At 67.9% G+C, this 24,621-nt stretch overlaps 10 protein-coding genes across 10 annotated transcripts; 6 read left to right on the top strand and 4 right to left on the bottom strand.

Annotated features, from left to right (window-relative positions):
• Positions 1-387: 387 nt before the first annotated feature.
• Positions 388-1,053, top strand: MICPUCDRAFT_32190 (uncharacterized protein; the record flags this gene model as incomplete). Its single annotated transcript, XM_003057165.1, has 3 exons — positions 388-617; positions 724-787; positions 974-1,053. The coding sequence occupies 3 exons, from the start codon at positions 388-390 to the stop codon at positions 1,028-1,030; spliced, it is 351 nt and encodes a 116-aa protein (XP_003057211.1). The 3' UTR covers positions 1,031-1,053.
• Positions 1,054-1,240: 187 nt separating this feature from the next.
• Positions 1,241-3,230, bottom strand: MICPUCDRAFT_46644 (uncharacterized protein; the record flags this gene model as incomplete). Its single annotated transcript, XM_003056700.1, has 2 exons — positions 1,241-2,682; positions 3,103-3,230. The coding sequence occupies 2 exons, from the start codon at positions 3,228-3,230 to the stop codon at positions 1,353-1,355; spliced, it is 1,458 nt and encodes a 485-aa protein (XP_003056746.1). The 3' UTR covers positions 1,241-1,352.
• Positions 3,231-4,721: 1,491 nt separating this feature from the next.
• On the top strand, positions 4,722-5,114 carry MICPUCDRAFT_15661 (uncharacterized protein; the record flags this gene model as incomplete). The annotated part of the gene is made up of 1 exon (XM_003057164.1): positions 4,722-5,114. A coding segment is annotated over one exon (393 nt), but the record flags the coding sequence as incomplete, so codon positions are not given.
• Positions 5,115-5,164: 50 nt separating this feature from the next.
• On the top strand, positions 5,165-6,542 carry MICPUCDRAFT_62127 (uncharacterized protein; the record flags this gene model as incomplete). The annotated part of the gene is made up of 1 exon (XM_003057163.1): positions 5,165-6,542. Exon 1 carries the CDS (start codon positions 5,388-5,390, stop codon positions 6,540-6,542), a length of 1,155 nt encoding a protein of 384 aa, XP_003057209.1. The 5' UTR covers positions 5,165-5,387.
• A 324-nt stretch (positions 6,543-6,866) lies between these two features.
• On the bottom strand, positions 6,867-8,362 carry RAD51B (Rad51 DNA recombinase 2; the record flags this gene model as incomplete). The annotated part of the gene is made up of 2 exons (XM_003056699.1): positions 6,867-7,144; positions 7,327-8,362. The coding sequence occupies 2 exons, from the start codon at positions 8,360-8,362 to the stop codon at positions 6,867-6,869; spliced, it is 1,314 nt and encodes a 437-aa protein (XP_003056745.1).
• A 473-nt stretch (positions 8,363-8,835) lies between these two features.
• On the top strand, positions 8,836-13,503 carry MICPUCDRAFT_46642 (uncharacterized protein; the record flags this gene model as incomplete). The annotated part of the gene is made up of 1 exon (XM_003057162.1): positions 8,836-13,503. One exon carries the CDS (start codon positions 8,836-8,838, stop codon positions 13,501-13,503), a length of 4,668 nt encoding a protein of 1,555 aa, XP_003057208.1.
• Positions 13,504-13,588: 85 nt separating this feature from the next.
• On the top strand, positions 13,589-14,692 carry MICPUCDRAFT_56115 (uncharacterized protein; the record flags this gene model as incomplete). Its single annotated transcript, XM_003057161.1, has 1 exon — positions 13,589-14,692. The coding sequence occupies one exon, from the start codon at positions 13,589-13,591 to the stop codon at positions 14,690-14,692; it is 1,104 nt and encodes a 367-aa protein (XP_003057207.1).
• An 80-nt stretch (positions 14,693-14,772) lies between these two features.
• MICPUCDRAFT_46641 (uncharacterized protein) lies at positions 14,773-19,248 on the bottom strand (the record flags this gene model as incomplete). Its single annotated transcript, XM_003056698.1, has 2 exons — positions 17,034-19,248; positions 14,773-16,067 (listed from the first exon to the last, which is right to left on the bottom strand). Exons 1-2 carry the CDS (start codon positions 19,192-19,194, stop codon positions 14,773-14,775), a joined length of 3,456 nt encoding a protein of 1,151 aa, XP_003056744.1. The 5' UTR covers positions 19,195-19,248.
• Positions 19,249-19,497: 249 nt separating this feature from the next.
• On the top strand, positions 19,498-22,045 carry MICPUCDRAFT_56111 (uncharacterized protein; the record flags this gene model as incomplete). The annotated part of the gene is made up of 1 exon (XM_003057160.1): positions 19,498-22,045. The coding sequence occupies exon 1, from the start codon at positions 19,604-19,606 to the stop codon at positions 22,043-22,045; it is 2,442 nt and encodes an 813-aa protein (XP_003057206.1). The 5' UTR covers positions 19,498-19,603.
• Positions 22,046-22,131: 86 nt separating this feature from the next.
• Positions 22,132-23,241, bottom strand: LUC7 (U1 snRNA associated protein; the record flags this gene model as incomplete). The annotated part of the gene is made up of 1 exon (XM_003056697.1): positions 22,132-23,241. One exon carries the CDS (start codon positions 23,239-23,241, stop codon positions 22,132-22,134), a length of 1,110 nt encoding a protein of 369 aa, XP_003056743.1.
• Between the last annotated feature and the right edge of the window lie 1,380 nt (positions 23,242-24,621).

Raw genomic sequence — 24,621 nt, 5'->3', positions numbered from 1 at the left:
GTGTGTTCGAGCCCGTCTCGATGGGTGTCTCCGCGCGCGATGCTCGTCCGTGCCTCGAACCGAGCGCTCTCGCGTGTGATGCCCCGCGCGCGCGAGCCTCCGAAAGTCGTACCCCCGAGCCCCGCTCCCCGACGCTGCGGGCCCTCGCCAAATCACTCAGGGAAAAAAATCGACGTGTTCTGACGTGGACGACGATCTCGCCCGCCCCCCTCACTCGCGCGGGCGAGAGAAGGCGCGCGGAGGCACACGCGTCGACGCCGGAACGTCGCGCGCGCCCGCATCTTCGTCGCGAAGGAGTCGCGCGCGCCGCGTCGCGAACCCCCCTCCCACCCGCCCCCCCGCGTCCGCCGCGAAGAAGAAAAAAGAAGAAACTTCCTTCGATCGACGATGCCTCGAGGAGGCGGGGACGAGGACGACCTCTACGCCGTCCTGGGCGTGCCCCCGGACGCGTCCGCGGACGCGATCCGCAAGGCGTATCGTAAAGCCGCGGTGAAGTGGCACCCGGACAAGAACCCGGGGAACCAAGAGCAAGCGGAGTCGATGTTCAAGCGCGTCGCCGCGGCGTACGAGATCCTGTGCGACGACTCGAAGCGCGCGGCGTACGACCGGTACGGCATGGCCGGCGTGGATCCGAACTACGCGGGCGGCGGCGGCGGAGGAGGAGGAGGAGGAGGGGGAAGAGGCGGCGGCGGGTTCGGGTTCGACTTCTCCCAAGGCCAGCGCGGCGGGTTCTACCACGACCCGTTCGAGGTCTTCCGCCACGCGTTCGGAGGCCGCGATCCGTTCGCGGGGTTCTTCGACGACGACGATTTTTTCGGCGGCGGCGGCGGCGGCGGCGGCGGCGGCGGCGCGTCCTCGCGCCACCACGCCCCCGACCCGTTCCACAGCATGATGGGCGGGATGATGGGCGGCAGCTTGTTCGGCGGCGGCGGGATGATGTCCGACATGATGAACATGCACTCCTCGTCGTCCTTCGGCGGCGGAGGCGGCGGGTACAGCAAGAGCGTGTCGTCCTCGACGACCATCGTGAACGGGCAGCGCGTGACGAAGACGGTGACGAGGGAGAGGTTCCCGGACGGACGGGAGGAGTGCCACGAGGAGGAGCACCGGGACGACGGCGCCGGGGGTGGCGGGTACCTCGGCGGCGGCGGCGGCGGCGGTTCCCGCGGGGGTTCTGGTTCGCGCGGCGGCAGAAATCTCTCGTACTACTGACGACGGGAGAACACGTGTGCATACGTTTAGGGGAGACAGGCGGAAAATCGGTCACATCAACCCAGGGCTATTAGGGCTATTCGTGTACATACGGACACGGGAAACTATCACGCGAACGAAACGAATCGAAACGAAATCGCTCACGCGATCGACGGCTGCGACGGGTCCGACCGCAAGCCGTCCAGCGCTTCCTCCCCGACGTCGAGCGGCGGTTTCTTCTCGCCGCCGCCGCCGCCGCCGTGGGACCGCCTCGGCGCGGCGGTCATCTTCGCGAATAACGTTCGCAACACCCGTTCGCGATCGGCCCACGACATGTCCTTGATGTCCACGCTCCCGTCGGATAACGCCGCGGTGGACGACGTCGACGTGGACGTCGACGTCGCACGCGCCCCGCCGCCGCCGCCGCCGCCGCCGCCGCGCGTTCGCTCGCTCGCGATCTCCTTCTTCACAATCTCCAACGAGTCGATCATGAACCGCTCCATGTCCCCGCGCTGTTTCACCGCCTCTTTCGCGAGCTTCTTGATCACGCTCAGCTCCTTACTCTTAAAGTGCAGCAGACGTCTCAGCTCGTTCGCGTCCTCCGCCGCGGCGCTTCGGTCGCCCCACGCCTCCGTCGCGATCCTCTCGCGCTCGTCGTCAAAGTCGCTCGTCACTCGCTTCACCGCGTGCTCTAACGCTTTCACCCTATCCTTCGCGACGTCGTGCTCCTTCTTCTGCGAGACAAACCGCTTCGCGTACACCTCCTCCATCTCCCGCCGGAGCTCCACCTCTCGCCTCAGCTTCCTGTTCTCGTTGAACAGCACCTTCTTCTCCCTCTCGAGCTCGGCGCTCGCGCGCATGTGCAGCCGCAGCTCGTCCGCGAGCTTGCGGTTCTGCGCCAGAATCCTCTTGCTGTTGTCGTCCAACCGCGTCTCGAGGTCCTCCGAGGTCTGTCGCTTGAGCTCGTCGAACTTGTGCTCGTACTCCTTCGCGAGCTCGCTCTTCTCCAGCGCGTTGGCGAGTCGCGTCTCGTTCGCGGCTCTCGCCGCCTCTTCCCTCGCGCGCGCCAGGTCCGCCTTAGCGCCCGCGATCTCGTCAATCATCGCCTGTTTCCCGCCTCGGAACTCTTTTACCTCATCGAGCTCGCGCTTCATCTCCTCGATCGTCGCCCGCAGCGCGTCCGCGGCGGTCTTCGCGTCGGCCTCCGCGGCGCGCGCGTCCGCCTCCGTCTTCTCGGCGGCGGCGGCGCGCTCCGCGGCGTGCGCCTCCTCTCGCCGGGTCGCCTCCTTCGTCGCGAGATCGAGCCTCTCGGACGCGTCGGCGAGCTGTTCGCGGAGGTACTGCGTCGTCGTGAACTGCGCGCGAATGGTCGGAGGGCGAGAAGAGGAGAGGTGAGCGTCGGGGGCGTCGGCGCGACGAATACGGCACGGCGCGACGGACGAATCGAGCGAAAGCGAACGCGAACGCGGGAACGGCACGGAGACGCCTGTACTGGGGGGGGCGACGACGAGGGTCGCGCACGTTCTCTGCCGCGGTTGCCGCGCGCTCGTCTTCGAGCTCTTGCTTTTGTCGCACGCTGCGGGGGGAGAGCGAGAACGCGGGGGCGGGTATCGTCTCAGCGTCGAGCGAAGGATTTTTTCTCTCGCACTGCATTCTCGTTCCGGGACGACGGACGACGACCGCGCGGGGAGACGACGGCGAGACGCACATCTTATCGTATTGGTGCTTGTAATCGTTCAGAATCTCCTGTCTCCGCTGCTGCCTGCGACGATCGAGACGGGGCAGAGCGCGTCAGCGGCGCGCGACGATCGCGCGAGGCGTCGCGCGCGAAGGGCGGGGAGATCCGAAAGGGGGCTGCATGATTCCTCGCGACGACGAGACGCGGGGACGAGCGTCCGGGCCGGGACGCACTCCGCGAGGGCGACGAACGACGCCGCGGTGGTATCCTCCGGCGGCGGCGGCGGCATCGCGGGAGCTTTCTTCTCGTCATCACCCGCGGGCGCGTCCTTCGCGGCGGCTTTCTTCTTCTTCCCCGCCATCGCGACCGCGCGCGGCGACGGGACGCGCGGCGAGAGTGTCTCGCCGTGGACCGGAGCGTCCTGCGTGAAATTCGGCGAGCGTCCGTGAAACCGGATCGCGGGCGTTTCAGCCTGGACGATTTTCACGTTCACCCATATCCAGTTTCAACTCGACCCACCAGAAACGATTTCACCGGTCGCGCGTCCTTCACCGCGGCGCGCGAAGCCGCGATCGACAGCTTCCAACGGTCGGCACTTTGAATTTCCAACGGAGGCGAGCGCTCGCGCTCGCTCGCGTGTAAGTTTTGAAATAACAAAGCGGAATAAGTTTGAACCGCATCGCGCGCGCGGGGACGACACTCCGACGACGCGCGCGCACTCGCCGCGGTGTCCTCGAGACCGAAATCCGTCTCGTGACGTCCGACGCTCGCGGAATATCGCTCTCGTCTCTACGAGCGCACATCGCACACACGCGCTCGCGTCGTCCTCCGTCGTTCAAATGCTCGCGGACAAAGTGACTTCGCTGCCTCCCGTCGTCGGGTGCGTGCGAGAGACGCGATTTTCCGCGCTCGCGTCGCGCCGGGAATCGCCCGCGCGCGCGTCGTCCTCGGCGCGATTTTCCCCGCGAGCGATCACGACACAACCTCCACGGCGTCTTCAAGCTGACGTGTTCGATTTCCTCTCGTTTCCCAGGCGCACGGGCGGCCCGACGCGGCGTTCCGCGAAGGGTGGGTGGACCCCAGACGAGGTGCGCATCTTCCCCAGAAAAATCGCGAGTGTTTAGCCTCCGCCGAGGACGCCGAGCGCGCGCGCGCCATGACGCGTCCCCGCGCGCGAGACCCCCGCGGCGTGTTCTCATCGCGCCCTCGATCGGTTCCTTACCGCTCGCGCGCGTCGAGGGGGCTCGCGCGGGGCCACTCGCGCGGTCTTCCGCCTCTGCGGGGATGCTTCAAAAGCCCGCCATTTGCCTGCGCTCGCGCGCGTCGACCGCGGGTTATTCCCTCCCCGAGGCGCTCGATCTGAGACCGTCGTCCTCGACGCTGACGCGATCATCCCCCCCTCTGCGCCCTCGACGATCAGGACGACATCCTCCGCCGCGCGGTCGCGCACTACAAGGGCAAGAACTGGAAGAAGATCGGTGCGCCCGCGGCCCGTCCCTCGCCTCCCCGCATCGACGCCCCGCGCGTGCGACGCCAGCCGCTCTCTCGCGCAGCGCAGACGGTTGCCGTGGGCCGATTTCTAACGAACTCGCGCCGCCCGAGGGCGTCGCGCGTCGTCGCGCGTTCGCGTCGATTACGCGCGCGCTCCCCGCCGCGCGCTCCCTGACCGGTCGCGCGACATCGCGCGCGGGGTCGGGACGCGCGACATCGCGCGGTCGACGCGGCGGCGGGCACGCAATCTCGCAAACCCTCCTCGCCTCCTTCCCCATCGCCCGCCGACGCGACCACGACTGATGATGATTTGGGAACTGACCCTCGACCGCCCGCCCCCGCTCAAATCCCTCTTTACCCACTATTTTCAGCCGAGTACTTCGAAGAGCGCACGGACGTCCAGTGCCTGCACCGCTGGCAGAAAGTCCTCAACCCCGAGCTCGTGAAGGGCCCGTGGACGAAGGAGGAGGATGACAAGATCATCGAGCTCGTCAAGGCGCTCGGCGCGAAGCAGTGGAGTAAGATCGCGCAGCAGCTCCCCGGGAGGATCGGGAAGCAGTGCCGCGAGCGGTGGTACAACCATCTCAACCCGGAGATCAAGCGCGAGGAGTGGTCCAGGGAGGAGGACCAGAAGCTCATCGTCGCGCACGCGGAGTACGGGAACAGATGGGCGGAGATCGCGAAGACGTTCGTCGGACGCACGGACAACGCGATCAAAAACCACTGGAACAGCACCCTGAAGCGCAAGGTGGACGAGGCTGTCGCCAGAGGGTTGCCGCCGCTCGCCGCCGCGGACGCGGCCGCGGACGCGGAGGGGAAGAAGGCGAAGAACGCGGACAAGAACGGCGCGAAGAAGCAAAAGGCGATCGCGGGCGCCAAGGCGTCGGGCGCCAAGGCGAGCGACGTCGGCGGCGCCGCCAAGACGTCCAAGGGGAAGAAGCGCAAGGCGAGCGACGAGCTCGCGTTCGGCGGGCCCGGTGCGAACAAGCGCGCGAACGACCCGGACATCGCGCACGCGGCGGCGCAGATGATGGGGCAGTACAACCTCCACGCCAACGGCCAAGGCGGGAACCACGCGGCGGCGGCGGCGGCTGCCGCGGCGGCGGCGGCTGCCGTCTTCGACGCGACGCTTCACAACATGCTCATGTCCCCGACGAACGGGAACTCCAACGGCGCCGCGGGCGCGGGCGCGGCGCCGTCGCCGTTCGGCACGGGCACGACCGCCGCGGTGCAGCAGCTGTTCGCCGCGTCGCCGTCGCTGTATAACAACGCCAACTCGAACGGAGCGCCCTCCCCCGACGGAAAGTCTGGCCGACCGTCGCCGTTTCCGATGACGGAGCTCTTCGAGTCCATGCACGACGGCTCGCCGACGGGGAAGTCCAACGGCGCCGCGTCCCCGCTCGGGGCGCTGTCGACGATGATGGCCACCGGCGCGAGCCCGCTGCTCGGGAACTTCGCGGGCGGGTCCCCGATGAACCTGTACAACGCGTTGCTCTCCTCTCCGGGGGGGAGCATCCTAAGGAAGAACACGGTGATGCGCAGCGGCGCGACGCCGGCGTCGAACGGCGCGAACGCGAACTCGATGGCGCCGCCGAGGACGCAGGGTGGCGGGGAGAAGACCGCGGGGGGTAACCCCGAAGACGCGTCGCCGTCCATCTCCGGGTTTGGCTGGTTCGACACCCCCGGCCGCGGCGGCGCGGCGGCGGCGAAGGCGGGGCGAACCCCCGCGGCGAAAGAGCCGACGCCCGGGCGGACGACGCGCGCGTCCGCGGCGACGAACGCGGCGGCGGCCGGGCCGCCGAGGATGGCGAACGCGGAGCTCGCGGGGCTCGCGTCGCCGCCGCACGTCAAGGGCGGCGGCGCCGGCATCCCCGGCCGTCTTTCCTCGATTTTCCGTCGAGCGCCGAGCGGGAACGATTTGAAGACGGCGAACGCGATGAAGGGCGGGAAAGAACCCGCGGCGTCGGACGACGTCTTGGAAGTCATGCGTCAGCTCGAGGAGTCCAACGCGGGGCTGTACATGCAAGCGGAGGCGGTGATGGCGCGCGAGGCTGCGGAGGAGGAGAAACGCGGCGGACGCGCCACTCGGGCACACGGCGGGGTGGGCGGCGAGGACAAGGGGAGCCCGGGCGCGGGGGGCGGGAACAAGTTTTCGCCGTCGCAGTACCTCACGGCGATGTGATGGAGTACCTCACGGCGAGGGCGAGGGCAGGGCGATCTGTTCGCGGGGAGGGAGTTGGGACGACAGGCACACAGAGTGAATTGCTTGTTCGCGGTTGGCTTCGTACACGGGCGCGAGTCGCCTTTAAGAGATGTTTTGATAACCACACAGTAGCAGCAAGTGTACTTACCGAGCCGTCGACGCGCGCGCGCCTTCCTCTTCTCGTCGTTTCCTCTTCTCGCGCGGCGCGACGTCCGTCTATTCCCCGTCGTTCGTCCCATCGCGCGTCCGTTCCGTTCACCCTAAACCCTAAACCCTCGCGAGCGCCATCGCGCGACGACTACCCTACAGCGCGCTCCCCGCGAACACGCCTCGTATGGACGCGTGCACGTTGCTCCCGCTCGCGTCGACTCTGACGGCTCTGTCGCCGTCGACGACGACGCCCCCCGCGCGCACCTCGTACTCGAACCCCGCGAGCGCGCACCGAGGGGACTTGACCACCTTCACGACCCGCGTGCCGCCCCCCGCCGCGTCCGCGTCGCCGCCCCCGGCCGCGCCCTCGAGAACGAGCCGCGTGTTCACGCAGTGCGCCCACTTCGTCCCCAACGCCGCCGTCACGGACCCTGAGGGCCGTTCCATACAAAGCGATGGCGGGGTGGAGTTGAAAGGCGTCAGTGGGCGTTCAAAGGCGTCGCGGTCGGGGATTGAAAGCGTGGGGTGGGCGGAGAGACGACGGCGAAAGTCCTTAAGGATCGGCGTTCACCACGCCAACGCGGTCGTATGGGGACCAGTGTATAGAACGCACCTGACCCGGACCCGGACCCGGCGTCTCTGGACCCGGCGTCTCTCTCCGCGCCGCCGCCGCCGCCGCCTATTCCGCCGCCGTCCCCCTCCTCCCTCCCAGCCCCGGGACCCGTGTCGTGCCCCGCCGCGGCGCCGATCCGCGTCGTGACCTGGTTCGTCACGAAAACCGCGAGATGCAGCCGCTCCGCCTGCTGCTTCAGCACGCTCGCGATCTGTCCCAGCAGCTCCTGCCGTTGTTGCAGCTGCCCGCGTCCAAACTCCGCGCGCGCGAGCGCAGCCATCGAGTCCACGACGAGGAGCCGCACGCCGTGGTCGATGAGCGCCTCCTCGAGGCCGTTGAGCCGCTGCAGAATCTCCGATAGCGTGCTCGGGGTGAGGACGAGGACGCGCGACGTGAGCGTCGTCAGCGACGCGCGCGCGTCCGCCTCGGACGGCGCGCCGTCGCCGTCGCCGTCGCCGTAGACGGATGGAAACTTCGCGCGCGCGATCTCCGCGAGACGCACGCCGCTGAACTTCTGCTCCGTGTCGATGAAGACGACGCCGCCGTCGAGGCCGCCGACGCTCTTCGGCGCTGCCGCGGCGACGGCGAGGGTGAGGCAGAACTGCGTCTTCCCCGCGCCCGCGGGGCCGACGAGCTCGCTTATCGACCCGGTCGGGACGCCACCCTTGAGCGCGAGATCTAACGCCGCGAGGTGCGTGGGAAGGAACGCGGGCCACGACGCGCCGCCGCCGCCGCCGCCGTCGCCGCTCGCGCTCGCGCGCGCGCCGGAGGACGATCGCGCTGTTCCGCCGCCGCCGCCGCCGCCGCCGCGCTGCCTCAGGAGCGCCATCGCGGTCTGCGGCTTGGGGCAGACGCACTTCGCGACGGACGCGACGACGCGCTCGGCGGTCGGCAGCGACACGTCCAGGAGCTCGACGAGGTCGAGCGACGACCGCGTGAGGACGTCCTCCGCGGTCCTGAAGTTGTGCCCCTCGAGGCGGCTCAGGACGTCGACGTCCAGGCCCGCGACGCGCGCGAGGCTGCGCTTGGCCGCCATGACGCGAGCGAGTCGCGCGCGCGCGACAGCTTCAAATGAAACTTCTCATCGGAGCGGAGCTCTTCTGAGCTTCGCCGGACCCGGCCGACGACGACTTGACGTTCAATACATCGGTCAGTTAAAAGGGAACGCGATCAAATGTTGAAACCGAGGGATGGGTGAAAAACGAATGCACGGAACGATCCTCAGCACAGACGACGCGCGTGTCGAAAATCTCGAGTCGTGGCGCGGGAGGGGCGCGGGCGGACGCGCACACGAGAGCGCCCGGGTCCGCGGGGACGGGCGCGCGAGTGCGTCGGCGCGCTCGCGTGATACGTCCGAACCCGTCGTCGACGGTTCGGACGCGCGAGGCGGCGTCGAGGCGGCGGCGACGCGCGCGTCGTCGTCTCACAGCAATCTTACAGCTGTAGGAGGGGACCTAATTTGGGCGACTCGGACGACGAAATCCTATCGTCCGCGTTGACGCCGACGCGATGAGCGCCCCCACCGCGCGCGCGGCCGCGTCCTCGTTCGACGCGGACGGCCCCGAGGCGTTCCGCTCGGGCACGCTCAACCTCAAGATGGACGCGATATCCGAGCACGTCTCCCTCGTCGGCGCGGAGACGCTCCTCCTCGAGAGCCTCGCGCGCGCGAAGCGATCGTCCGCCGTCGTCTCTGACCCTCGGTACCGCCGAACGACGATCATGCGGGACGACGAGCCGCTGTTTCAGCCGCACGCGAAGGGCGACGGCGCCGCGCAGGTCCGAAGCCTGGGCGACGCCGCTCCCGGCGGGCGCGGCGTCGGCCGGAGGCTGGAGGGCGTCCACGCGATGAAAGGGTCGAGAGAGGAGAGGCACTCGCTGACGACCGCGGCGTGGGACGAAGAGCGAGACTCCTTGTGCGAGGAGGCGAGAGAGAGAGTCGCGCGCGCGGTCGGCGCGTTCCGCGAGCGCATGCAGCGCAGCGACGACGCGATGGCGTCGAGGACGTCCGTGTACGACGACGACGACGCGCTCATGCGCGTCGAGGAGGATGAAGTTCGGAGCGTCTGGGACGAGATCGCGAACGCGTCGATACCGACGCGCTCGTCCTGGATCGACGCTCTGGTGGCGGAGATCGACGTCGCGGAAAAGGAGGTGAAAGAGAAACTCCGCGAGTCGATGACGTACGTCATCGACGCCCTCGTCGCGGTCGCGCACAAGACGCGAGGAGAGATCGAACGCTACGCCGCGGATGAGACGAGCGCGTTGAACAAACAGTCCATCGAAGACCGACGCGGCGTCGCGGAGCTCGTGAAGCGCCTGCGCACGCGCGAGGTGGAGATGGAGAAGCGGGAGTTTGCGCGATGGGAGGAAGGGTTAGAGAAGTGGCGGCGCGTGCGCACGGAGCACTGCATCGCGGAGTACGAGGCGCTCATCGCGAGCGACGCGCTTCAAGACCCGCCCACGCGGAGAGAGCTCATGGAGTCGCTCGCGACGCACCAGGCTGGCGCGCACGCATCGCTCGTGGAGAACGTCGAACGCCTCGGGCGGAACCACCTCCCGCCCGGGACGCAGTACATCGAGCGCTGGGAGCAAGGGTTCGAGGTGCGGCACGAGGACCATGGGAAGGTTGTCGATCACTTTTTGGAAAAGCTTCGCGCGGACGAAACGCGAATCTCCGCGGAGGCGTCGCAAACGTTCGAGACGCTGCGCGCGGACGTGCAGCGCTACGCCGCGTACGACGAGGAGACGCAGTTTGCCATGCTCGAGGAGCGCGCGATGACGCCGGCGGTGAAGCGCGCGGAGGAGGCGCAAGCGTTTATCGATCGCGTGGAGACTTTCATGCGAGAGCAAGCCGCGGATTGGAAAGACAAGAGCGAGAAGCTCGTCGACTTCATGCGGCGGGTGTCCAAATACCGCGAGAAGCACTTCGCGAAGACGGAGAAGATTCACGAGGACAACGTCGCGGAGCTCGCGACGCAGCGCGCCGCGTTCGAGGCGAGGGACGCGGAGTGCGAGAACGTCTTCAAAGAAAAAGTCGAGAGGATGGCCACGGCGGCGACGGAGGAGGACCTCGACGAGATGTTCAACGACGCGAACGGGACGCTGGACGACATCGAGACGAACTATCGCGACCTGCGCGCGAACGGGACCGCGACGGCGGAGAAGTACCCGATCTCGCAGTCCGAGGAGTGGGCGGATTATCAGAGAAAACTGTGTCGGATGTTGCGGCTGGTTCCCAACGTGCCGCCGAAGCGGAAGCGGGGGGAGGAGGAAAACGCGGAGGGCGAAGACGGTGAGGGAGCGGAGGAGGAAGGTGCCGAGGAAGGCGCCGAGCCCGAGCCCGAGCCCGAGCCCGAGCCCGAGCCCGAGCCCGAGGCTGAAGCCCCCGAGGCGACGGACGGCGAAGTGACGGAGGCCGCCGCCGCCGCCGCCGACGGCGAAGCGCCCGCCGTCGAAGAGGAACCAGAGTCCGAGGAAGAAGAAGAGTGGGACCAGTGGGTCATCGACGAGACGGACGAGACGAAGGAGTGGAGCTACCACAAGACCGCGCGCGGGACGCTCTTCGCGGTGTGGACGGACGTGTACGAGGACGTGATGTTCCCGCCGCCGCCGCCGCCGGAGCCGGAGCTAGACGAGGACGGCAACCCGATCCCGCCGCCGGAAGAGCCGGAAGAGCCGGAAGAGCCGGAAGCGCCGGAAGAGCCGGAGTTGGACGAGAACGGCGAGCCGATCCCGCCGCCGCCGCCGCCTCCGCCGCTGCCGTTCATCGCGGAGCTCTCCATCGCGGAAGACGCGGCGCGGCCGCTGCTCGAAGCCGCGATGGAGGTGCTCCTCGACGAGGCGGAGGAGCACTTCGAGCGCGTGATCGAGCACGCGAACGATTTCGCGCTGAACGTGACGGAGGAACTTCGCGACGAGCTCGAGGCGAATCTTCGACGGCACCGCCCGAGAGCGGGGCGTGTGGACGAGGACGATCGCCACGCGCGGTCGCTGCAGCTCTTGGAGCAGCGTCGGCGATTTGAACGGCACATCGCGAGGTCCGCGGAGGCGGCGCAAAAGGCGCAGGAGAAGTTCCTCGCCGCGCTCGTGGACGCGGAGAACTCGCTCGGGGAGGAGATCGCGAAGCTCGTCGCGTTCGAGACGGGCTTGGTGGACATACTCTCCGTGGAATCCGTGCACATCTCCGAGCGCGAAGAGGAGAGGGAGCTCGTCCGCGTCCGGAAAAACATCGCGAAGATCATCTACGACCTCACGAAGAAGGCTGCGTTCGACATGGACGCGGTCGTCTCCGCGAACGAGCTATTCAAGGACGACGTCCTCGTGTCCTTCGAAGACGGCGGTTTATACGCGCAGGTCAGCATCGACGGGTACGTCGAGCAGCTCGACGACGTCGACGCCGCCGCGGAGGGCCTGCACGAAGAAAATTTGGAACGCGTCGGCGAGCTCAAGGAAAAGTTTGCGCAGAAGGACGACGAAGCGCACGCCGCGTTCGAAGAGTCCGTGCCGCATCACGTCAAGGACCTCGCGCTCATCGAGACCGTGGAGAAAATTCGAAACAAGACGCGCATTCTGCAGAGAGACTTACTCCTCGCCTCGGACGCGGAAGCCGCGGTGCTCGCGGCGGAGATCGAACGCCTCGCCGAACTCGCGTCGGGCGCGAAGGGGGCGTACTCGAACGAGCCTGCGGGGACGTGCTCGGAGACGCTCAAGTGCCTCGCGCGGCTGCGCGAGAAACTCCTGCAGCGGTGCGAGTTCGTCGGCGTCCTCGCGGACGGCGTCGAAATCGAGCATCCGCCCGCGGAGATCGATCTCGATCCGCCGCCGCCGCCGCCGCGGAAACCCGAGGGCGACGACGACGAAGACGCCGGCGAAGCCGCGCCGGCGCCGGAGGAGCCCGAGGCGGGGGACGCCGACGCGGAGGACGCCGACGCGGAGGACGCGGCGATCGCGTTCGACCAGAAGACGCTCGCGCTGCGCATGGAAGCGGTCGCGGCGAAGTTCCGCGCCGACGTCGCCGCCGCCGCGGACGCCTATTTCGCCGACAAAGACGTCGAGCGCATCACGCGCCCGGAGCGCATCCCCGCGACGACGGCGGGATTCGTCGAGCACCACGAGCCGTTCATCGTCGAGCTCGAGGAAGTCACCGCCGCGCACGTGGAGACGCACGCGAGGGAGTTACGCGTGCAGGTCATCAGCCTCGGCGACGACGTCGCCGCCGCGATCGAGCTCGCGATGGAGGACCTTCTGAAGGATGGCAAGCGACGCGTCCGCCGCGCGATGAAGAGCAAGGCGGCTGAGTTTTCAACCATCGCGAAGAACCTCGTGGAGTTAAGAAAGGACCACGACCACCGACTGCGACCGAGCCTCGCCGCGGCGTCGCGAAGCGCGGAGCTCGAGGAGCTGTGCGTCGAAGAGAAGGACCGCGGGAAGCGGGCGATCGCGAACATGTCCGGGGAGTGGGCCGCGGTCGCGCGCGCGGTGTCGGCGGAAGCCGTCGCCTTTGGCGAGCGCGCGAATCGCGCGACGCGATTCGCGGCGACGCTGTTGAGCGGACTCGTCACGCCGCTCGACCTCCCCGCGGAGGGCGCGGGCGCGGACGCCGCCGTGGGGCTGCGGCGCAAGAACCTCAAAGAGCTGCGGCGGATGCGCCTCGAGGGCGACGACGCGAGTTTCCCGGAGATTGAAGGCGCGTCGGAGACGCGCGCGGCGAGCGGCCGCCCCGCGCATAAAGAACGCGAGTGGCCCGGTTTGCCCGTCGCCGAGCTCGCGCTGAGCTCCATGGGATGGCTGCCGTGGAGGGAGGTCCACGTGGCGTCCGCGTCGACGGTCGCCGCGAGCACACACGGTGGGGGCGGCGCGTCCGCGGCGGGGTCCGCGGCGGAGGGCGACGCGGGAGACGCGGCGCCCGACGTCGACGACGCCGCCGTCTCCGCGGCGGCGGAGGAGGAGGAGGAGGAGACGATCCCGGGCCCGCCGGCGTCGGTGTGGGCGCTGGACGTTCCGAGCGTGCACGTCGCGATCCACGGCCGCGACCGCGCGTTCGACGGCGTCAAAGCCGAGGTGAGGGTGGCTCTGGACGAGCTCAAGAGGGAAATCCAGACGCGGTTGGACGCGGAGCTGTTCTTCAAGGGGAAGTGGGCCGGGCTCGTGCGGCGCGCGAACGCGGGGGTGGAGTGACTGGAAGAAGAGGGCGGTCGCCGCGCCGAGAGGTGAAAAACTTGTAATCCGAACGACACGTCGTCACACGTCGACGCGCGAGCTGATGGCGTCGACCTCCGCGACGTCGGCGTCGCGCGCGGCCCTCCGTTCCTCCCCGTCGTCGCGTCGCCGCCGCGACGCCGCGCGCGTCGCCGCGCCGCCGCCGCGCGCCGCCGCGAAGGGCGGCGGTCTCGAGACGGGCGCGAGGGACGACGTCGTCTCCGTCTCCCTCGAGAGCGTCCTCAACTTCCGGGACCTCGCGTCCGCGGGCGGATCGATCGCGCCGGGACGCGTGTTCCGCACCGCGACGCCCGGGAACGCGAGCGAGGCGGACGCGGCGATCGTGCTGAACGACCTCGGCGTGAAGCGGCTGTTGGACCTTCGAAGCGAGGACGAGTTCGAGGCGGACCCCGGGCCGCTGCAGTCGGCGTTCCCGGAGATCATATCCTTCACGCGAAACGTCGACGGGGTCGACGACCCGCTGCTGCGCAAGTACGGCAAGGAGGCGTACGACGCGTACCTCAGGAGGCAATCCGACGCCGCGTTCTTGGACGGGATCGACGACGCGACGCGCGCGGGCGCGCTCGTGCGGTATCACGCGCCGCTTCTGGAATACGAGAGGTACTACCTCGCCATCTACGACCGACTCACCGCTGTGGAGAAGGTGAAAGCCGCGGTGTTCACCGCGCAGGCGTTCTTGTACGACGACACGAACCAAAAGGAGCTGTTCGTGGGGAAGGTCAACGCGGGCGGGCTGCCGCTGTTGAACGAGGTCATGGTCGACGGCAGCGGCCCGGAGATTCGCGCGGCGCTGAAAGTGATCGCGAAGTCGACGGCGGCGGCGCCGACGGCTTTTTATTGCAAAGCCGGGAAGGACCGGACCGGGCTCGTCGCCGCGCTGACGCTGCACTGCGCGGGTCTGAGCGAGGACGAGATCACGGAGGATTATCACAAGTCCGAGGGCACGGGGAAAGCCGCGCTGGGCGGGGGGCGGATCGAGCGAGGGGTGAACATCGATTACTCGCGGTTTTACGGATCCCCGAAAGCGGTGATGGAAGGCGTCCTGGCGTACGTGAAGACGAATCACGGCTCCGTGGACGGGTACCTGGACTCGATCGGGTTCGACGCGAGCGATAGAGAAGCGCTGAGAGAGGCGCTGTGCGACTAGCTAGATTCGAGGGTAGCATCGTCTTATACGTGGGTCATCATCGTATTCTTCATACTCAATCGTCCGTCTCATCGTTCGTCTCAGCGCTTCATCGCGCGCTCCACGATCGCGCTCGCCTCGCGCACGCACTCCACGTCGTCGTCCTCGGTGTACGGCATCACCTCAACCCCGAGCCGCTCTCGCACGCGCAGCTCGGTCGCCCACGCGCGGAGAAGCGCGCACAGCGTCATCGCCGGCTTGCGCGACGACGCGAACGCCGCGGTCGCCGCCGCCGCCGCCGCCGCCGCCGTCGCGCGCTCGTCGCGCAGCGCCTCCGCGATCTCGGGCGGGATCTCCAACCCGAGCGCGCGGAAGTGCTCGAGCATCGCGAAGGTCTCGCTCTCGTCGTCGTCGTCGTCGCACTCGCGCGCGGCGCCGCAAGCCGAGTAGAAGCTCTGCAACGCGCGCGCGAACGTCGGGTCCTCGACGTCGTCGTCGGACAGCGCCGCCGCCGCGTGCGCCTCGGTCTTCATGACGTCGCACAGCATTTTCAGCGTGTCCGCGGCGGCGGCGTCCAATAAACGCCTAGCTGACGTCGGTTTCGCGCCCTCCGCGGCTAGGATGCACGTCACCGTCTCGGGGTCGTACGGTAACCCTCGACTCGCGAGGTCTTCTTGCTTCGCGCGGACGTCGAAGACGTTTTTCTCCGTCGACGCCTCGGAGACGGCTCGGTGGAGAAGCACCGTCAGCGGGGGAAGCGCGCCGGCTTCGAGGAACGCGAGCGCGCCCTCGCGCGCGTCGCCGCGGCGGGTTTTCCGTCGCCGGTCGCGCAGCTCGACGCAGAACGCGCCCGCGACTTGCTTCGCGAACATGCACGCCATCGGGTGGAGCTCCGCGGCGGCGGCGGCGGCCGCGGCCGCGGCGGCGGCGGCGTCGTCGCGCGTCGCGGACAGCTCGCGCCGCAGCGCGTCCACGGCGACGGACGCGAGGCGCGACAGAAGCCCCCTCGACAGCGGCTTGCATCGCTCCTCCGTGGCGAACAGCGAGGTCAGCCCGTCGAGCCGCGCGTCGTACGCCGCCGCGTCGCGGCTCGCGTCGAGGAGCGTCCGCGAGACGGACGCGACGACCTCGTCCTCGGTCGCCGCGCGGAGGTTCTCTGGCTTGCATCGCACGTCCGCGTCCGCGTCGCCGCGATGGAGCCCGCCAAAGACGTGCACCTCCCAGCGCCCGCGCGAGGCGTCGAACGCGCCGCGGCGGCCGACGACGCCGTTGAGGTGCCTCGCCGCGTCGCTCTTGAGCCCGCGCACGACGACGAACGCGCCGGGGGCCTCGGACGCGCGGTCGTCGCGCTCGCGCTCGTGCTCGGGGGGTGTCGCCGGCGCGATCGGGTCGCGATCTGGAGATCGCGGCTTCGCCGGGGTGATGAGCGGCGGCGATCTCGCGTCCTTCGGCATGACGAGTGCGCGGCGGTGGCGGCGGCGGCGGCGGAGGTCGGCGGCGGGAAGGTGTGGCGGAGAGTTTAGGCGCGAAGAAAAACTTGATCAGTTTGAACAAGACCGCTCGGTGAAAATAACGTCGGGGCGCTTTGAAGCCGCACTTCTCGATGCGCGGCGCATCTGCTCGCATCGCGCTTACGATGCTCGCGATCACGCAACGCGACGGGATCGCGAAGAGAAAGCGCGACGACGGCGAGCACGTGCCCGAGGAAGAGCTCGACCGCGAGTACGGAGACGGCGAGTGGTTGAAGAAAACCTCGGAGAGTGGGCTGAAAGCTGTCACCGTCTCCCTGGCGTTCAAGGGAGATCTGAACAAGCTGCGGTGGATCCACATGCACGATTGTGCCGTGCTGAGCACATACGCGTGCTGGAACGCAGCCGAGGGCGGTCATCTTCACGTCCTCGAGTGGCTGCACTCGATGAACTGCCCGTGGACTGCGAAGACTTGCGAAAAAGCTGCCGAGGGGGGACACCTCGAAGTCCTCAAGTTTGCTCGAGCGAACGGGTGCAAGTGGAACAGAGATGTCCTTCGTGCTGCTATTCGAAAGAATCACTTTGATGTTGTCCAGTGGCTGTGCGAGAACGGATGCAAGCGCAATGAGTGGACAATGTACGAGGCTGCTCGGTTCGGCGACTTGGATATCGTCAAGTATTTGCGTGAGATCGGGTGCGAGTTGGGTGGTCCATGGCGACGATGCACGCGAGAACTCGAACTCACGCACACGAATATGAAGCTGCTCTTACGCGTACTCTTACAACAACAAACGATGCGCGAATCGAACCCGCGCGCCCGCCACGCGTCCGTCCGCCGCGTCCTCACGCGGCGGCAAACGCCGGCACCGGCGCGGCCCCCACCGGCGCCCCACCGTCCCCTTCGCTCCCCTCCCCGTCGCCGCTCGCGCCCTTCCCCGGCGGCGGCGGCCACGCGGACCGCCGCGGCAGCTCCGAGGACGTCCGCTGCGCGAACGCCCTTCGCACGTCGTACGCGAACGTGACCCAGTTCCTCTTGATGAACTTGTAAATTTTACTGTCCGAGAAGAAGTGCTTCGCCGCCATCCCCATCACCATCGCGCCCAAGCTCAGCGCCTGCGCGATGTGCTCTCGAATCGGCACCGCGCGTAACCCGTCCAGAAGCATCGATCGCGCGGCGCCGTCCGTCGCGAGCATCTTCGTCGTGTCCCCGACGAGCTCGAACGCGGCTTTCAAAGGAAGCTTGATCCCGCCTCTCACCCCAGCCTCGGCCATGGTCACGAGCTCGCGTAACCGTGCCCAGTCAAACTTCCCTTTGACGATGATCACCTTGAACAGACGCAGTCGCAGCGCTGGGTCCGGGTCCGTGAGCAGCCTCCGCGCGACGTACGGGAACGCAGCCTCGAGGAAGTTGAACTTCGGGTCCAAGGTCAGGCAGATGTTCTCTTGCGTCAGCAACGCGCGAATCACGAGCGAGAAACGCTCGGGCACGCGAATCGGGTACTGAAACAGGAGCTTGTTGAACTCGCGAGTGAGCCCGCGGAAGGAGAAGTTCCCCATGCTCGCCATGTTCGCGAGCGCGCCGTCGCCCCACACCTCCTGTAACCCTTTCGCGACCGGCTCGATGTCGCTCCCGGCTTGAAGAAACCCGAGGTCGCTCAAGCACACGGCGAGGTTGTCGTAATCGCGGTTCATGACGTGCACGACGGCGTCGATGAGCGACTCTTGGTTCGCGCGCGAGATCTCCGCGACGTTCCCAAAGTCCACGTACGCGATGTCCCCGGACGGCAGCGCGAGGACGTTCCCCGGGTGCGGATCGCCGTGGAATAACCCAAAGTCTAACAGCTGTCGCAGACCGCTCTCGACGCCGTTTTGAAGGAATATTCGCATCGCCTCGGGGGACTCGAACGCCCCCGGCGCGGTGCACCGCGTCCCGGGCTGCCAGTCCATCACGAGCACGCGCTCGCCAGAGTACTCAGTGTACACCCCGGGTATCTGCACGCTGTCGTCGTCGCTGAAGTTCCTGCGGAAGTCGCGCAAGTTGAGCGCCTCCTGTTTAAAGTCGAGCTCCTCGAGGAGCTTCTCCGCGAACTCGTCCACGAGCAACGTCGCCGGGCACCCCAAGTTTTTCCTCGAGAAGTCGTCGAAAAACTTCTCCGCTGCGGCTCTCAGGATGTATAAATCGAGCACCACCTGCGGCCGCGTCCCCGGTCGCAATATCTTCACCGCGACGTCCGTGCCGTCGGACTTCAGCGTCGCCCTGTACACCTGCCCGATCGACGCCGCGGCGATGGGCTCCGGGGTGATGTACTCGAAAATCTCCGACGGCTTCCTCCCCGCCTCCTCCTCTATGATTCGCATCGCCTCGTCCGTAGGGAACGGCGGGACGCGGTCCTGCAGCCTCGTGAGCTCCTCCATCGTCACCTCGTCGACCAGATCCGGTCGGTTCGCGAGGTTCTGCCCGAGCTTCACGAACAGCGGCCCCAAGCTCGTGAGCGTGTCTTTAAACGCGGTGGCCCATCGGATCCCGCCGTCCCTCGCGTCCGCGTCCTGAAGCGCCTGCTTCCTCGAGTACAGCTTCGCGAACGCGGAGGTCACCTTCGCGCCTCTCCGCGCGAGCCTGAGCGGCTTCGACAGCGCTTCTTTCTCGATCACGCTCGGGTCGTACCGCGTCACCATGCGGCAGAAATCGGAGTCCATCTCCAGCTTCTCCTTCCTCTCTTGCTCCAGCTCGCGCTTCGACTTCTTCTTCGCCCTCTTCTTGACGACCGTCCCGACGTCGTCGAACGAGCCGGTGCCGGAGGAGGACGTGGACGCGACGTCCGCGCTGGTGGGCGACACCGCGCCGTGCGTGGACGTGGACGTCCGGCCGGCCGTGCGGTGGACGTGCGGCGACGCGCGATTCGGCGACGACGCGTTCGGGGCCACGAGGACGGCTCGCCGCGCCAGATTGACCTTCTTATCGGCGGCACCGCCTCGCGCGACGCACCGCGCGTGATGCCGCGCATGCCGGGGTTGGCGCACGAAACTCGCGTGCGCCGCGGTCATGGCGGACATCGCGGCGGCGTGACGCGATCAAAACGAGGAACGCGCGCGTTGAGACCCGTGGTGCGATGGGGGTGCCCGGAGGTCTTATCCCGGCCGCGGCTTCCGAACACGTTTTTGATCTGTCATGCTCACAGGGTCGTTCCATACAAAAAATGTTCACCGGTCAGTTGAAAGGGGACGCGATCAAATGTTGAAACCGAGCTACGGGTGAAAAACTGTATAGAACGCACCTGAGAATGAGATCGGTCCACCGACCGCGACCGCTGTGCGAGTGTCGAGTGAATCCCTAACCCTGAAGGGCGCACTCGTCGACGCGCAGCGCGACGACGACGACCCCGTAAACGCTCGTTCGGTGCACCCCGACGAGATTCTCGGTAACTCGGCACGGGCGGCGCATCGCGTCGCGACGCCGCGCGCGATGACGGCGCCGTGCGCGTGGACGACGACGACGACGACGACGACGACGTCGACGATGTCAAATGCGCTGGCGGCTCGACGCGGGTCGTCGTTCAACGGCGTTCGCGTGGCGTCCTCCGCGTTCACCCCGCGCGAGGCACCGCGCGCGGCGAGAATTGATCTCGACGTCTCCGCGGAAGGCCGCGGCGGCAGAGGCGGCGGCAGAGGCGGCGGAAGAGGCGGCGGCAGAGGCGGAAGAGGCCGAGGAAGAGGCCGCGGCGGCAAAGGCCGCCTCCGCCAGCAGTCCGACGGCAAGTCCCACCTCGGGACGACGCTGCGTTACACGGACAACAAACCCTTCCCGGAGCTGCCGTCCGTATCGCCGGTGCGCTCGGACCGCGCGCCGATCGGCTCCACGGGACCCGTGGACGGCACCCCCGGCGGTCTGATCGACGACCCGCCGATCAAGTTCCTCCCGCTCGGCGGCCTCGGCGAGATCGGGATGAACTGCGCGCTCGTCGGGACCGAGAACAGGTACGTGCTCCTCGACGCGGGTCTCATGTTCCCGGACCACGAGGAGCTCGGGATACAAAAAGTCCTCCCGGACGTATCGTTCCTGTCGCGATGGAAGGACAAGATCGAGGCGGTGCTCATCACGCACGGACACGAGGATCACATCGGCGCGCTGCCGTGGGTGATCCCGGCGTTGGATCCGAGCACGCCGGTGTACGCGGGTCTGTTCACGATGCAGCTGATCGCGCGGCGGATGAAGGAGTTTAACCTGTGGGGCGACGGAAGCCGGTTCAAGGTGATCGGCGTCGGCGACGGGAGCCGTTTTTCCGCGGGCCCGTTTGAGATGGAGGCGGTCCGCGTGACGCACTCCATCCCGGATTGCTGCGGGTTGATCTTTCGTTGCGCCGCGGGGACGATCGTGCACACCGGGGACTGGAAGATCGACGAGAACCCGGTGGACGGCCTGAATTTCGATCGCAGCGCGTGGGAACGCGTCGGACAGGAGGGCGTGACGCTCATGATGTCCGACTCCACGAACGTCCTCTCGCCGGGGAGGACGATCAGCGAGAGCAAGATTCGAGACGCGATGGTCGCGCGCGCACACGGGCACAAGGGGAGGATCATCACGACGCAGTTCGCGTCGAACATTCACCGTCTGTACGGCGTCAAGGCGCTCGCGGACGCGACGGACCGAAAGATCGCGTTCGTCGGCATGTCGCTCACGACCTACCTCGAGGCTGCGAAGAAGGCTGGGATCGCGCCAATCGACCCGGAGACGCTGATCCCCGCGGAGGAGATCGGCAACGTCAACCCGAGCGATCTCATCGTCGTCACGACGGGGTCGCAGGCGGAGCCCAGGGCGCAGCTGTGCCAGGCTGCCTTCGGGGGGAGTCGGCTGCTGACGCTCACCGAGGACGACCTCGTGCTCTACAGCGCGAAGATGATTCCGGGGAACGAGAAGCGCGTCATGCGGATGATGAACGCGATCGCGGTCAGAGGCCCGGAGATCGCGATGCGTCGCGAGGATGGCTTGCACTCCTCCGGACACGCGTACAGGGACGAGCTCGAGGAGGTGCTCAAGATGCTTCACCCCGAACACTTCCTCCCCGTCCACGGCGAGTACGCGTTTCTCAAAGAGCACGAAGCGCTCGCGCGCGAGTGCGGCGTCCGGCACAGCGCGGTGATCGGTAACGGTCAGATGCTCGGCGTTACTCCGTTGCGCAACGCGCAGTCGCACGGAACGATGGGGAACTTGCACCTCCTCGGCGAGGCGCGTCTTCAGACGATGTTCAACGACGGCGGCAAGGGCAGCGGCACGAGCGAAGACCTCGCGATCGAAGAGCGGATGCGCATCGCGACCGAGGGCATCGTCGTCGTGGACTTGGAGGTGTTCGACGGCGAGCTCCGCGAGGGCGCGTCCATCAAGGAAGACCCCGAGGATGGCGACGTCGGCGGCGACGCGGCGGACGGCGGCGGCGAGGAGAAGGAGGAGTCGTACGACGCCGGCGGTTTCATGACCGCGCGCGCGAGGGTCACGTCGCGGTCAATGTGGACGGACGAGGGCCGCCTCCTCGCGACGCTTCGCAACGCCGCGGAGCGCAGCGTGGAGGGCCTCGAGTCCGGCGCGAGGCTCTCCGCGGTGGAGCGCACGTGCGCGTCCGCGGTTCGGTTCGCGTGTCGCAACTACTGCAACAAGCGTCCGGACATCATCGTCGTCGCGCACCGCGGCGCTGGGGACGCGAAGCAGCAGCACCGGCTGAAGATGGCGGCGAAGAACACGGGCGGGAACGACAGCGGGATGGTCGGGAGGTCTGGGACCGCGTACCGGCCGCGGCAGCGCGCGCGGGCGTCGAACCCGACGGGGGTGCGGCCGCTGAGAAGGAGCGACGGGCCGAAGGGCGACGGCGGCGGCGGGAACCGGCACCTCCGGTCGAACCCGGAGTACCAATAGAGATGCGACGAGACGAAACGGGGGCGTGGCGTGCGTTATGCGTTGTCGTAATTGATGTGTTGTAATTGTTCATCTAACAACTTATCTCATCGCCTCCTATCTCGGTCTCGATCGTACGGATGGTGCCGGTGGTCGCGCCCTCGATAGTCCGCGTCCCGGTCGCGGCTCCGCGCTCGCTGGCGGTCGCGGCTCGGTTCGCGGCGTCGATCCCTATCCCTATCCCAATCCCTATCCCTGTCCCTGTCCCTGTCCCTGTCCCTGTCCCTGTCCCTGTCCCTGTCCCTGTCGTCGTGCCCCCATCCTCGACCGCGCTCGCGCTCGCGACTGCCGTCGCGTCGGCGATCCGCCCCGCGCTGTTCCCGCCGTCTCTCCTCGCGCGGCGGCGGGTCCCCGGCCCCGCCCCCGTCCCCGCCCCGCCTCTCCGCGGCGGCGGGGGCGGCGACGCGCGCGCGAGGCGGCGGCCGCACGCCCTTCCTCTCCAGCTCCTTCACGAACTCTCTGATGCGCTTCCACCCGACGTACGCCTTCCCCGCGAAGTGATTCGCGCGATCGTTTTGCTCCGTCGCGTCCGACGCGATGATGGCGCCGGTGACCTCGCACACCGCCTGCGACCCGTCGAACCTCGACAGCTCCCTCTTGAACGACGCGCAGTCCTCCTCCATCGCGTCGCGCAGCTTCTGCGCGGCGGCGACGTGCGCCTCGCACGCGTCCACGTCCCCGGCCTCGCCCGCGGTCTCGGACGCGCGCATCTTCGCGTCGATCCGAGACTGCCACCCCGCGCGGCGTTCGTTCACGCGGTCCGCGATCGACCGCGAGTACCCGCTCACTTGCTCTCTCGCCTTTCGCACGCGCGCGTCGCACTTCTCCACGATCCCGGTGAGCAGGACGTACGCGTCGTACTCGTACCCGAGCCTGTCCTTCTCCTCCTGTGGAAGCGCTCGGTACTCCTCGCGCAGCGCGTCGTCGCAGATCATGTCGCGGTACAACGCGACGTCGGGAAGGTACCCCTCGTTCTTCGCCTGATGGCGGAACAGCTGATACGGCGAGCATCCGACGACGTAGTGTTTGTCCACGTTGTCGTCCGTGAAGTGGCGCTTCTTCCCGGTGACCTTGTCCAGATCGACGTTCCGCTCCTCGCCCATCATCTCGTCGAGCATCGCCGCGAAGGAGTTGTCGTCTCGCTTGGGCGCCCGCATGACGCCGGGCGGTGCGTGCGGACTCCCTTCCGCGCGCTTCGATCTGATGAGGTCGATTCGTGCTGCATCGACGTGACAACTGCAACTCGCGACGACAAACAGAAGGAAAAGTTGACGGCCGGACGCATTGCCTTCGGCACCCGCCGGCGGCCGTCGGGGGGAAGGCAGACACGAGGAATGGAGGCCGCGCGCGCGATGCGCGCGACGGTCTCCCCGCGACCTAGACTCGCGCGATGCGACGCGGCGTCCTCGCGTCGCACCGCGCGCGCGTCCGCGCCTCGTCCTCCCCCACCACCAATGCCCCAACCCTCGACGAACGCGCCGAGGACGACGCCGACGACGCGAGCGCTCGCGCCGCGCTCGCGTCTTCACCTCCTCCTCCGCGCGCTCTCGGACGCGTCCGCGTCCGCGTCCGCGTCCGAGCGCGGCGACGCCGCGGCCGCGTCGTGCTCGACGCCTCCGCGGAACGCGGACGCGGAGTCGTTCCGCTTCGAGGGCACGCGACGGCTGTACGGCGACGACCGATTCGAGATCCTCGCTCGCTCCCGCGTCGCCGTCCTCGGCCTCGGCGGCGTCGGGTCCTGGACCGTGGAAGCGCTCGCGCGCAGCGGCGTCGGCGCGCTCGTCCTCGTCGACATGGACGACGTGTGCCTCACGAACGTGAACCGCCAAGTCTTGGCGCTGACGTCCACGGTGGGCGTCAACAAAGCCGACGCGCTCGCCGCGCGCGTGCGCGACGTCAACCCCGCGTGCGACGTGGCCGTCGTGAAAGACTTCGTGACGGGGGATAACGTGGAGGAGATACTCGGGTTGGGGTCGGCCGACGAGGAGGGCGGCGGCGGCGGCGGCGGCGGAGAGGAGAGGACGCGACGCGCGCGCGTCGATTTCGTCGTCGACGCGATTGACGCGGAGAGGGACAAAGCCGCCGTCGTCGCGTGTTGCGTCCATCACGGCGTCCCGGCGCTCGTCGTCGGCGGCGCCGGCGGCGTCGACGCGATGCGCGACGTCGTCGTGGAGGACTTGTCCGCGTGCACGTTTAACCGTTTACTGCAGCGCACGCGGAGGGTGTTACGACGCGAGTACGCGTTCCCCGCCGGCGACGGGCCGTCGTTCCCGGGAGAAGCGAAGAGTAAAAGTAAAAAGAAGAAGAAGAGCAAAGGCGGAAAGTTTGGCGTCAAAGCGGTGTACGTCCCGGAGAACGACAACCACTTCCCGGCCAAGGCGGGGACGAAAGGGAGGGGCGGGATAGGGTGCGACGGCGTCGGCGGGTCCGCGGTGTTCGTCACCGGCGCGATCGGGTTTAAAGCCGCGTCGCACGTCGTCGTGTCGCTGATGAAAACGGGGAGAAAGCGGAAACGAGGGGATCCTCAGAGTCGACCG

The sequence above is a fragment of the Micromonas pusilla genome (genome assembly GCF_000151265.4).
Source record: "Micromonas pusilla CCMP1545 genomic scaffold MICPUCscaffold_3, whole genome shotgun sequence".
Classification (NCBI taxonomy): Eukaryota; Viridiplantae; Chlorophyta; class Mamiellophyceae; order Mamiellales; family Mamiellaceae; genus Micromonas; species Micromonas pusilla.
This window is presented reverse-complemented; position numbering and strand designations above follow the sequence as displayed.